The sequence below is a fragment of the Nannobrachium achirus genome (assembly GCF_963921795.1).
Source record: "Nannobrachium achirus genome assembly, chromosome: 1".
NCBI lineage: Eukaryota > Metazoa > Chordata > Actinopteri > Myctophiformes > Myctophidae > Nannobrachium > Nannobrachium achirus.
In genome coordinates this window covers 52,154,847-52,168,304 of record NC_137810.1, presented here as the reverse complement: position 1 = coordinate 52,168,304, position 13,458 = coordinate 52,154,847, and the positions used below count along the sequence as shown (strand labels likewise).

Below are 13,458 nucleotides of genomic sequence, written 5' to 3'. Positions count from 1 at the left end.
AAAAACTCCATAACGCAATGTGCCAAGGGGGGCCTATAGTGTACAGTACATTTTCAAAAATTCAAAACCTATGTAAGAGAACATAGTTGTAAAATGTATAATAGTCTATGCTAAAATGACACTCCTTAAATTTGTTTTAGTAGGGCGCCTGTTGACCTACTATACAGTACCACTTAGGCATTGCCACATAGGCATGGATGCATGGCGGCGTCGAGGGTTCGATTCCCAATCTGGACGACCTTTGCCGCATGTCACTCCCCATCTCTCCCCCCATTTCCTGTCAGTCTACTGTTCTATCAATAAAGGCATAAAAGCCCCCCAAAAAACAAATCTTTAGTAGTATACTTAATAAATACGTTATTAAGCATCAGCTCAGAGTATGAGGGATAAAACGAGTGTCAGCAAAATCCACCCAGTGGTTCTCAACCTGTGGGTCTGGACCCCAGGGGGGGACCCCACATGACTTTGGGGGGGTCCCCAGATGACAGTGACAGTCACGGCAACCACACTTGCAATTTCCAATTGCATCTTTCTAGTTGTTAAACAATATAGGAAAGAGGAAAATAGCATATCCGTGGAACAGAGTCAAACTAAATAATAGTGCCTATCCCATATGCTTGTCAGATTGGGGAGTGGTACCCAGTTCAAATATGATTTGGGGGTGCTCGAGAACCACTGTTCTACACAATTAACCTCTTAAATGCCAGTCCACAACAATGCAACTTGTCGCAACTCCTTGCAACAAAACCGTTGCATGCAACTGCTTGCAACCATTATTGCAAGGAGTTGCACTGGTGTGAAATGGCCTTAAAAGGATAGTTCATCTAAAAAATGACTTTTCATATCGATTACTCACCTCACGGAGGCTTGAATTCAGGGATATCGTTTGTGTTTTGTCGCATTACTAAGCCAATTATTTGAGGACTCTTTGTGTCTCCATAGGGAACCACTGCTGGTCACCAGATTATTGGCTAAGAATGCGACAAAAACAATATATCCATGAATTCAAGTCTCCATTGGGAGTAATCGATAGGAAAAAAAGTTATTTTTGGGGTGAACTATCCCTTAAACGGTTTTGTTGCAAGGAGTTTCGACTAGTTGCAAGGATTGCCATTGGTGCGTCTAAAGGCCAGACCGCACCAATGCAAATCCTTGCATTCTTGCAATCCTCTAAGAGACATAAGTCATTGACGCCAACATGTGCGTGCATACACAGATGACATGATGCTACATTGCAACAGTGACAAGTATGCTAATCTAGTTACATGCTGGGAGTTCGTTGATGGGATTTATTCAAAGCGCTACCCGCTGCTCAATGCATTCACCTAAATGTGAAGGTAAACTTTAACTGTGCATGTGCCACCCTCCCCAATGGGTCCACTATAAAAGTTTCATAGGATTACCCCGTCTTGTAATAGATGAAGCAGGAATAGTTGGGGAGCCCAATCCCTATAGCGATGGCCTTAGAACTGAAATTGTCAGGTGCTTTGTTGTATCACTGTCATGTGAGGAGGTGTTCCACCTGTCTAGGATTTCAGGGTTGGAGAGAGCATTTCAGATCATGGCCTATCAAGGACTGAACTTATACTGGGGCCGTGCTCTTTCGACATTTGCAATAACAGGTGTGTGTGCATCTGTTTTACACCAGCCTGATCTGACACATAAAAAGTAGGTGCTGAGAGCAGTGAGGGCGTCTGATAAAGATTTTGCAAGAACGATAAATTGCAATACTTTGGAGAATACGAAGCCCAATAGGCTGATAAGAGACAGATTTATTTTCTCTGTCTCTCAACAATTATAATATCCATAATTCAAGACATCTGATGCCACTGTCTGCACATATGCTTTTCATTAAAAGGCAGATATTTTTTGGTTTACCCCATTTTACATTTCACAAACTTTTACTGCATTTAATAATATTAGTCCTTGAAATGCTGTTTTCTCATGCATTTGAAATATGTGTGTGTGTGTGTGGGGGGGGGGGGGGGGGAGACACCCTGTAGAATTAATCATATTATCACCTATTGAAGGTAAGATTATATCACCGGTAGTTCTTTCTTTCGCTGATATTATTAGTGATTTTTGTGACTGAAGGTCACAGTTAACTATGTAAACCGGCACATCCTGTCAGTAGGTCTGCGATTCAATAACACCTCAATGTCTATAGCTGACCTCAATGCCTATGGCAGACCTGCCCATATATGGAGGCTGACCTGCCCAAATATAGAAATCCCTGATGTCATCCTGCCCATATATGGAGATCCCTGATGTCATGGACCTCCATACAGTATATGGAGCTGACCAACACTGACATCACTAACTCTACATCACCTGGATCTCCATATACTGTATGGCTATGGCTGACTCATTCTGACATCACCAGGATGACTCTCACATCTGTGAATGCCAAAATAAATCAGTACAGTACGTCAGTCTAACCAATATGCCCATATCTCCATATACATGGATCTCCATAATACTGTATGGGTATCAGGGATCTCCATATATGGGTAACTGGTCCGATATATATTTATAAAGGATACAATTAAATAGAAGTCTGTATATGGGTATTTCCTGATGATGCCGTGGGAACCACAGTAACAGAATCCATATATGGCCAAGACAGATGGTGCGACCTCGCCCTTTAGGGCGAGGTTGCTTTTCGCCCTTAGGCGTCTTATTGGTAACTAACTTACAATCAGAACTAAGATGTTATAAAAGGCTGTATAATTTGCACACTGTTGTCCACTTGCAGAGCCCCACAGCACGAGTATATGAAAGTGATGGGCCTTGGTAGCAGCCCTGGAGAGATAAAGAGTCATAAAGCTAAATTAACAACTTAAAGCTGCACCATGTTAACTTTCCTGTGAATGGATTTGAACCCAGGTCTCCTGAGAAAGTGCTGACATTTCTACCACAGAGCTAATAGAGAAATTGAATTTTGTGTTAAACCAAGAACAGGGTTGTATCAAAGGTCATGTCTAACCTATAGACACAGGAGGATCATAATATCCAAATGGATTTGGTTCCATTTGTACACTGACTACACTCAGAGTTACAGACCCGTTAAGGGGCCATTTGGAACCCCCTCAATGACACTTTACAGACCCACTGGTGTAGCAGAGCGTTTCCAGTGAGCCAACAAGCACAAGAATCTCTACCATCGGTAACACACCTGTGAAGGAAGTAAGGAAGGGGCCCAATTTCTTTACAATATGGCTACAGGTAAATACAACTTTTGGGGAGGTGGAGTTTGCCTTCAGGTTGCCTGACCGGGCAAGGGCTCGTTTGAGAGGGGACGCAACCGTCTATAAACACAGCACAAGATATCAGTCTAAACACCTGTCTATCAGTCTAAACACCTGAACGTCTTCTGGTCTGTGGAATGTAAAATAAGAGCACTGTTTACCTATAATGGGCGGTTTTCACTGTTGCTACACTTAAAAATATAAAATTGTGTGAACCCTAGCTAGGTATTTGGCATAACAATATAGGTATAAATACGTAAGTCGTAAAATGAACAGTAATTTAAATGTTACCTATCATTTTAAGCAGGCATGACCTTTGGTCAAGCAGAACATGACCAGTACTTGCCCAACGGGCAAGTGCGTCCGAGACCTTCGTGTCAACCCCTGGGCTACTATGATGTGTGCATAGAGCCTATTAACTCATTGAGTGCCTATCCCGAATTAGTTCGGGATATATGATCGTATCACAGGGTGCCTATCCCGAACAAGTTCGGGATATAAAAAAAAAAAAAAAAAAAAAAAAAAAAATTTTTTTTTTTTTTTTGAAAAACATTTTTTTGAATTTTTTTTTTTTTTTTTTGGACCCCATCAAATCTGGTGAACATGATTTCAATCGCGATTTTGCATGTTCCACCCCCATACAACCCCATCTAACATACAGGGCAGCCATTTTTGTTTACATTACATGTAAAACATAAGGGCGATTATCTCAAGAATGCCTGAACGGATTTCCAATCGGATTTTTTTGTTTGAAAGCTGTGAACAAACTGCACAAATCCACTCTGGATTGCATTGGATTTTTCAGAGCTCATTCTTCTCTGTTTTTTTCCCATGCATGAGGTGTGCAAGGTTTAATCATGGCTAAGTTGACGAAAATAAGGCTTCTAAAATGCTTGGTAGCCAATAGCTAACTTCAAGCTAACTTCATCCTCTTCCTGTACATGCAGTCATGCACAAAGGAAAGTGTTCAGGCAAGTCATGGCTGCAGGGCTTCTGCATATACCAGCATATCTCTATGGGATTTTCTCTGGCCACTGGGCGCCCTCTAGTGGTGAAAGGGGTGGCACTAAATGAGTTAACATACTCTACTTAACAGATTGGACAAAATATCAATTCGTTCACAAAATAAAATAAATTACATAATAGAACTTTAAACTCAAATCATAATACCAGCTGTAGTTGTAAGCCCCTGAATTGCACTGTGACGGTCTTTCTTTTAGCAATGAATCAAAAGTTGCCGCAACCATTCTAGTTACCTTGCAAAGCAGCACTTGCCAGATTGCAATGGCCCAACTTTTAAGATTTACAATCTGCACATGTCAGAGACAATGTAAATGAGACTGCATTGTCATAAGAACGCTGGAACAGATGCTGAGAAGATGAGTAATTCACTTTCCCCAAGGTGGCTGCCTGGCTGGCATCTTTGACAGATGGACAGGAAGAGCAATGCAAGAAAGCAGTCCCTTGTCCTGAGCTGGGACTGGGGGATATTGTAGTAGGCTTAAGGGCAGGATTTTTGAGACTCACCAACATCTTATAGAGTTGGTTATCTTTCTCACAATGCTTAAAGTCTACTGCTGAAGCGCAAGGTAGATGAGTGTGCTTGGCCTGTGTCTCTGCCACTGAAATGACACATTAAAGAATTAGCTAAAATTAGTTTTAGGAAGCCATATTTTTGAGCAGTGGTCACACCACTCCTATACGGAGCTGTGTGTGTATGCGTGTCTGTATGTAGCCTGCAATACCTCTGCTGACCACACACACACGTTAAGGGAGGGGCGCTGTTGTTCAGGCCAGGCACGCACACACACGCACACACACACACACACACACACAGCCTCCACCGCTCAGTTCACACTGGTGTGATTTTTCCTATATAAGACAAATCCACATGTGGACGTTTCTGGATTAAAGCCGATGACGTTAAGCAACATGACCTGGCACTCGGTGATGCCAGGTCGTCATGGGCCCAATGTGACATCTACTGCACAGGACAGTGCGAGGAGCACCGTGACATTTGCAGTCACACTTGGTGCTGGTGGTTATGGTCATCTCTTTGCTGTGTCCCATTCAATCTGGAGAAACCGAGGAGTCAGCATTCCTTAAATAACCATGGCACCGACGCACGCAGGCTGACCAACGTCAAGCAACAAAATCCCCACCAGTCTCCATTACTTCCCATACCATTCCCATAGGGGCCGAGAGGCAGGGGAGTTGACAGCGAAGCGTAACAACAAAACGGACTTCATGTAACCTGACCTCCTCAGGGCAGCCTATACAGCAACGCCTAGTAGTCAGCTGAGAAAACCATAACTGAATTGCAATGGTACACGGAAGCTTTTTTTTTTAATTGAACGCTAAGCTTCCCAAAGTGCCAGTTTAGAAGAGAGTAGAAGACTCATTTCAGTTAGGTAAAAGTAACACACTAACTGGGTCAGGGGACCAAATCAATTCAATCTGAATCAGTTCCCCATCTCGGGGGTAAAAAAACATCACACCGGTGTGAACTGAGCGGTGGAGGCTGTGTGTGTGTGTGTGTGTGTGTGTGTGTGTGTGTGTGTGTGTGTGTGTGTGTGTGGTCAGTAGAGGTATTTCAGGCTACATACAGACACGCATTCACACACAGCTCTGTATAGGAGTGGTGTAACCACTGCTCAAAAGGCAAGTCCAAGACTACACAAACACTACTGTATCAATAATATACAAAATAACTAAGACTTTTTTTCAATCATGTATAAAAATGTAATCCCTATGCATTTGTAATGTCTTCAACTCAGGAAAGCTTCTCTTAATCTGGAGCAAAGGGTTATTTGTTTGACGTTTTTTGGCAGCCTCAAAAAAAGGTTTAATATAGGAATGCAATGCTGTTCCAGGAATTAGCCTATGATCTATCACTGGAATGTGTACAGTTTGCAAAATGAATGACGAATTCAGCAAATGATTCATAATCATGTTTTGTCACGAGAGCCACAGTGTGCAATTCAAAATACATACTCCTAATTAAATTCTAATACCGATATCAGTTACGTTTACAATCATGATTCATGGTTATAGTTTTAATAATCAAAGAAGTCTTAGCCTAAGCCTTAATCAAAATGTCAAGTCTACGTCAGAGTTGAGCTCAAGGCTGAGCACATCATGAGATACTGTATTAAGAAATGTAAAAATCACACGCCATACTCACAATCCAATAATAACATGACCATTATGTCATCTATGATAGAACATGACATACAGTATGTGTCTAATATTCGACTGTGGAGCACTAAGAACTCATCGGTCACCACCAGTAAATTACAGTGGACAAAACTCAACAATACCTCAAAAACAAGGCTGCCATGTGCTTGGACATCATGTGAATATACATTTCAAATTTACAAAAACAAAAACATCTGAAATAAATAATATTTTATTTTCAACCAACAATTCATCGAATATTGACAATAAAATACTAACAATATAGACTCTCTCTCTTAAAGATATACATGATTGGCCAGTATAATAACCCACTACAGGGCAATGACCAAATGTACTCATCGTTACTCAGCCAAAAACATAATCATAGGTCTTTTTCTCCACGTTCCACATAACCTTGAGTCTGATGATGCTCAACTAGCCTTGCTCATTTCCTTGCTTATGTCAGAGCCAGTAAGTTACAAAATAAATAAAAAAAAGGAAAAGGGGGGAAAAAAGAGAAAAGTAAGTGAGCCTCCGGTCTGCCAATCCCCCGGACAGGGCTCCAGTTCACTCTGTCCTTCCTCTGAGATGTGCAAACAGAGAACTGGCTGACGTTGGCAGTCGAGTCTGATACAGGGAACAGTGGGCTGACTGAGGTCTGACTACCTGAGGAGGACTACTATTACAGAATAGAATTAGAAAACACGATGCCAAACACACAAAGACACCACCTAAAGTGTACACTCTTCTGGATGTACAAACAATATCAAACAATATCGCCTCGACCGAATCCTGTTACTAAAATTAGGTGTTCGATTCCATCGTTGGCTTGTAAGACAAAAAGCTCATGTACCAACTATGATCAAAGCATTTCAGGCTACACGACTGCAAATCCCTGCCTGAACAATGAAAGGGGTTTTCCAATACCCTTTACATTTTTTAAATAAAGGTGGTCTGTGTCAGTAGTGGGGTGCAGCCATCAGGACACGAGGAAGCTGTAGAGCGGAATGAGTTTATACTGTAGATGGTTTAACTGCCCTATGGACAGAAAGTGGTTTTGAAGGTGTGCTCTGTAGAGGCCCATCAACACGCAAGTCCAATTTGGATATGGCTGGATGTTTTCAAAGGCAATTACAGGCAGGAAACTGTACTACGGAGCATAAAAATCCTATCTGACAGTTATTGTTACACGACTCACACGACTATTTGCGCTGGGGCAAGAGTGTTAAGAAGAAAAAAAAGAAAAAAGAAAAACAGCGTAACATCGTGTGGGGCAGAATTGGCCGGTAGAATATGGGGAGTTGGGTCATGATTGTATGACCTATGGTTCAAGAGTTATGGGCCAAAACGTGAAGTGGCCGGTTATAGTTTCACAGCGATTGGTCCAGCGGTGGCTGAGATTAACACGCACACAGGACGGATAAAAAAACATAATCTCTGTTAAGCCACAATGTGTTATCAATTAAATTCCATCTGACTTGATACTGGACCTTACATAGTTGTATGTGCTCCGTACATTTTCCACAAGCAGGGCTATGTAAGGTCGTACATTTATCAAAGTGTTCTATAACTCACTGCTATAGTGTTGGGGAACAGCCTATACCTCAGCTACCTAGACAGTGAACTCAGCACTCTGCCAGGTCTTGATGAATCCTTTGTCCTAGGTAAAGATAGAAGCTGGACTACAGCACCAATCACTGCATCAACTTTGTTGCACTTCCATTTTTTCCGCGTCTCAACTTTACCCATTAATCATATTAAATATGGCGGCCATTTTGCTCTTACGTCATACTCAGGAAAATCTACCCCTATGTATGATGTAATTGTGAATACGTCCAAGTCAGCATTACTACATTTCTCACTTACTTACTCTGTCTGCTTGGCGTCATCTGAGGGGCACGACCCTTGACCCCCTCACCACCGTAATGTTACTACGGTAGGTCATGCTAAGTATGATTTTGATCACACATCATAAAACAATTCACCATGTCTCTATCTAACTTTAACACTAAATAACGGATAAGCTAAGATTAAGCTTGCGATGCGAGAGTGCGGTCTAGCCATCACCAACTCAGAACTCCTGAATCGCTGCCTTCCAAACCAGGGTCTTGAGCTCTGCTGTGTTGTTAGCTCCGGTGTCACGCCGTAGTGCATCCAAGAGAGGAGGACTACCCTCATCTGTAGGGCTGTCACGATTATGACATTTTACTTGACGATTAATTGTCACTCAAATAATTGCGATTAACGATTTAATTGTGTTTTTGTCGTTGACAATTACATTTCTGTTTGGCTTGTAGGCTTTGAAGTTGCACATGGCAGATATGACACATAACCTAAATATACAAAGAAATTATGGACATATTTGACAACTTTCTACTTAAAAATAACATTGATAGTGGAAATAGCCGATCTACAAGCTCACAACGCGTCGCATCGCGACGCGTTGTGAGCTTGTAGATCTGCTATTTCCACTACTTTTTACTTAAAAAAAAATATATATATGCATTTTCAACATTCACGATTATGACGATTATGAAAAATAATCACGATTATGTAAAATAATTGCGATTAGACGATTATGTAATAATTGTGACAGCCCTACTCATCTGTATATACTGTAGCCTCAAAAGGGAAAATATGGATCGCTACACCAGGACTAAGCTCCAAGTATGTCTAATGATTTGTATTTCCCACAAGACCATTGTTTTTGCCAAGCCTTTGCCTAGAGCAGGGGTGGGCAACTTTGATGATGGCGAGGGCCACTATATTTCCACCTTCCACCTTCACTCCACTCCATCGCAGCGCGATGCGTTTTGAGCTTGTAGATCGGCTATTTTTGCTTCTTTTGAATTGGAATCCTGAATAATTTTTTGTTATTTCTTAATTGGAATCCTGAAATGTAACTTTTTGATTTAATTTCAAACGCATTTAGTTATATACTCATGTTAACTTTATGAACCTAAATACAAATACATTGGACATCAAAAAAATACATTTTAATACTACTATACTAGTCATTAAGCTACTAATATAGACTGACGGAATTAAAGCAGGTCATGTTTTGAATTGTAACAGCTGAAATAATAATATATCAGTATTCTGGTATTAACCTGCGGGCCGCATTAAGTGAAGGTGGGGGCCGCATGTGGCCCCCGGGCCGCCAGTTGCCCATGTATGGCCTAGAGAGTACAATACAGCTTCAGTTCTTACCAAAGGCAAGTCTGTACAGGAGGTACATCCCAAAGAAATGCAACTCTTAACCATTAAGACAAAAAAACTATTTTTTCCCCTCCGTCTCTTGCGTTTACATAAGCAATTCGAAACATTAAAGATTTAGGCTTAAGCCTATGCTATCCCCAAGTGATATGAGTCAAGTAGGCCTATTGTATATTTAGTTTTGTTGTTGCTTAAAATTAATAGATTCACAACAAGACAGTGGACAAATTCACATCAAAGGACACAAAACATCAACCACTGAGGCTATGTCGAGTCATAAACACATTCCTCGAAATAAGGCTGGACAATACGGTTAAAAAGGTTATACACAACATTATTATCATTATAGATCATTACAGCTATAATACAAAACTGCAGTACGAATCCACGTGGCTATGCACATCTTTGTGCTCCATCCAAAGAAAGCGATCAATTTTTTCCTATTGATTCTAAAGCACAACATCAATATTGTTAAATTAAATTAGCTCATCCTTAAACAAAAGCTTGTAATTTGGACAAGAGGTATGAGAATAGCCTACTACAACTTCAATTTGAATTACATTAGTTTAAGACTGCATCTCAAGAGAGCAATGGATCTTTTAGCAACCAGCTTAGAGAAATTCACATTGTTTTGTAAATTGTCACAATAATCTAGTAAAGCTTGGCAATAACAAACAATATCTCAAAGAGTTGAGGAGGGTTGGCTGAGTTTGCCCTCTGGTTGTCTCAAGAGTGATTGTCAATATTCTATGAGACAACTTCCTCTCAAACATTTGCCTTTCACTGACAATATTATTGTCTTCTCATCAGCTGTAGTACACAGCCACTGAAGCTGGAGATAACGCCCTGTCCTCTTGGCCTGCCAAGTTCTTCTCAGTCAAATATTTATAGAACTTGAAACGTTAGATGGCCACCAGACTAGCTAGTTAGCAACACAAGGAGCTTATATAGCCAGCAACAGCAGATTCGTATCGGAAATGAAACCTGGATATTCTTGCTCTCGCCTTTAAACCCAGTGAGGCCGACTAACGAAAGATGAAGCCAAATATAGTATTTTGATTCCCTTTAAGTTGTTAAATGTACTTCAGTTCCCCTGTCTCTAAAAGCCCCAAGCTATGGTGCTTTAAGTTGCTGTGAGGGGGTTGGGAACAGGGATGATGGCCATCTTTCAACATAGTAATAGGTACTTTTCAGCATTCTTCACCAAGCTTTCATTAGCTGGTTCTGGGAAAGGCTTTCCCTTAAAGACAGCAGGACAAATATTATGATCAAGTATGACTAGGGACGATGGTTAGACTCAGAAAATATGAACTGTTATACTTAGTTTGGGACAGTTATTGGCAAGCTAGCAAGGCAAGCTCTTAATAGATTTTTTGACAGCTCAGCAAACTTGCTGGAAAACATCTGTAGCCTGCTTGACTGAAGTTAACCAATGCTAAATGTAAACTTTGCACACGCCAACCCCTCTACTGTCGTTACTAACTTCAGTAACTTCGTGGTAAACTAACTGTTGAGCTGAAGAGACGCACCTCAACGCAACTGAATGCGTCAAGGGTAATTATATTCAGTATAAACCGCCTGGCAGGAAGCTAGCTTTGCTCAACGAGAACGTTATTTATACAATTATGACAACCGTAAAGTGGGTGATCCTGGCAGTGACTTAACGATAGCAATAACTGTTCACAAATTATGAAGCGGTGGCTCTATTAAAATGTGGATGACAAGACTAGTGCTATCACCAAACTAGCCCAGCTGCCCAGGGCTTCAGTTCATGTAGCCTATTACTGTACTTGGCCGCGCGACCCTTTCAGCGAGCGTCGCGCGACAAAAAGAAAACGACACACGAACACACCTCGAAAAAGTATCGAGGCGACACACGTCGACACTATTTTCTGTGGAAAATGCGCTATTTTATGTCGCGCGACGGGAGCTATACGTTCCAAAAGGCACCCATGTCTGTCTGTCTGGGCTGGTGGGGACCTCTCCTCACTCCAGCCTGGCTGTCACAGCTGCCTGAACGCAGTGGTGGAAAAAGTACTCAAGTAAAAGTATCAAATACTGTAATGTAGAAATGCTGTGTTAAAAGTAAATGGCTGGAATTACAATTTCACTTGAGTAAAGTACAAAAGTATTGGCATAAAAATGTATTCAAAGTAGCAAAAGTAGGCTACTCCTTATGCAGAACGTCCCCATTTCAAGTTTTCAAATGTATATAGGCCTAACAATCTTTTTGAAACATAGCAGATCGATGCGATGCAGTGTGACTTTTTAAGTTGTAGACCGGCTATTTTCAAATGGCAGAAATCTATACATGTCTGAAGTGTTTAATGTATTTTTTGAAGGCCTAATAATAAAAATCTACAAATTAAGCAACACATTTTTAAAAAAAAATTATAGTAGGGTACAACATTTGAATCCGAGATGTAGTATTATGGAGTAGAAGTAAAAGTACAAAAATGTGGAAACACTCAAGTACAAAAATAACAAACAAAAAAACAGTACAGTACTTGAGTAAATGTACTTAGTTACTAATTGCCATCACTGCCTGAACGGATCTCCAGTCACACAGACAGCACACACACACACATAGACACACACAGATGAAAACATGTCAGTTTTTCAAAAACCCAACAAGCTGTTTCATTTACCTTGCTGCTCTGGTAGCCCTCGAACGCCTTCAGCGCGCTGTCAGTGAGCTTGACGTGAAAGACGGAGACATTGTTGCCGTTGCTCACTCTGCCACAGGACAGTCCATAGCACTGCTCCTCCTTCAGCGCCGCCATCTTGCTACCATTTCCACCACCGACCACGCGCAGCTAAAGCGCACGCACTCTCTCCAGTCTGTTGTAAACGCACGCACGCAGGACTCCCGGAGCTTTTCAATGAATATTCAATTAACGGTCCATGCGTGCGTGGTGAAGTCACCGAGGGAGGGATAACATGCGACGCGAGATTATTAAAAATGCCCCACATATGTATAACACAACCACATTTTAATGACACGTTTCAGTGTCTATTCCACAAGTCAATGTTATTATACTAATTTGTACAATACATTTTCTTATTGACAATTATGTTTAATCTAATGAATGTATTCATATGAATGCATACTGTGATTAATTACGTGCTAAGTAGACGGTCACTCATACATATAAATATGTAAATGACCCGTGAATGGATAGACTTGGATGACACAAAATAAACTAAGTATAAGGAAAACACATTGGGAAATCATTAGCGGTGCGTAGAGGGAAACATTAGGTCACTGGACTACGTCATCGAAACGTCAGTGTCTGAAAAAACCCCAGGGTAATTTGGGAATGTCCAAGCTGTAAACAAATAAAACGGAGAGTAATCTATTAGTCTCACATGAACATGTTCCAGAGTAGATAACGATAAGCTATAATAAGAACAGAACATTTTATGGAGTTTGTGTCTATGTGTGAAAGAGAGAGAGATATTTTAAAAAAAAGTACACAAACTTGCCATTTCCACACCCATACCTGTAAAAATGTTAACTAGCACATATGTATACAACATGCAGGAATTTTATTCCAGGCCATTTTGCAATGCCATGTAGCAAGACATCAGTCCAGGAGTTTAAAATAAATGTATGGCTTGTTGATCCCAAAGGGTGGGAAAGGACAACAGTAGATTGCAATGGCAATATATTTATATAATAACTAGAAACAAAACACTTGGTGCTTGAAGATTATGATGAAATGCAATACAGGCATATAGTAAATAAAGAAGAGTGCAGGGCACCCGAGAAGTCTGGGCACCTCAATGTGAAAATGTCTATTTTCTTCCACAAAAT

At 40.9% G+C, this 13,458-nt stretch overlaps 1 protein-coding gene across 1 annotated transcript in view; it reads right to left on the bottom strand.

The window, feature by feature from the left end:
• ell (elongation factor RNA polymerase II) overlaps positions 1 to 12,433 on the bottom strand; it is a 64,205-nt gene extending 51,772 nt beyond the window's left edge. Inside the window, exon 1 of the mRNA XM_080726443.1 lies at positions 12,290 to 12,433. Coding sequence (XP_080582569.1) covers positions 12,290 to 12,424 — 135 coding nt within the window. The 5' untranslated portion in view covers positions 12,425 to 12,433. The remainder of the gene's footprint in view (positions 1 to 12,289) is intronic.
• Positions 12,434 to 13,458: the final 1,025 nt, after the last annotated feature.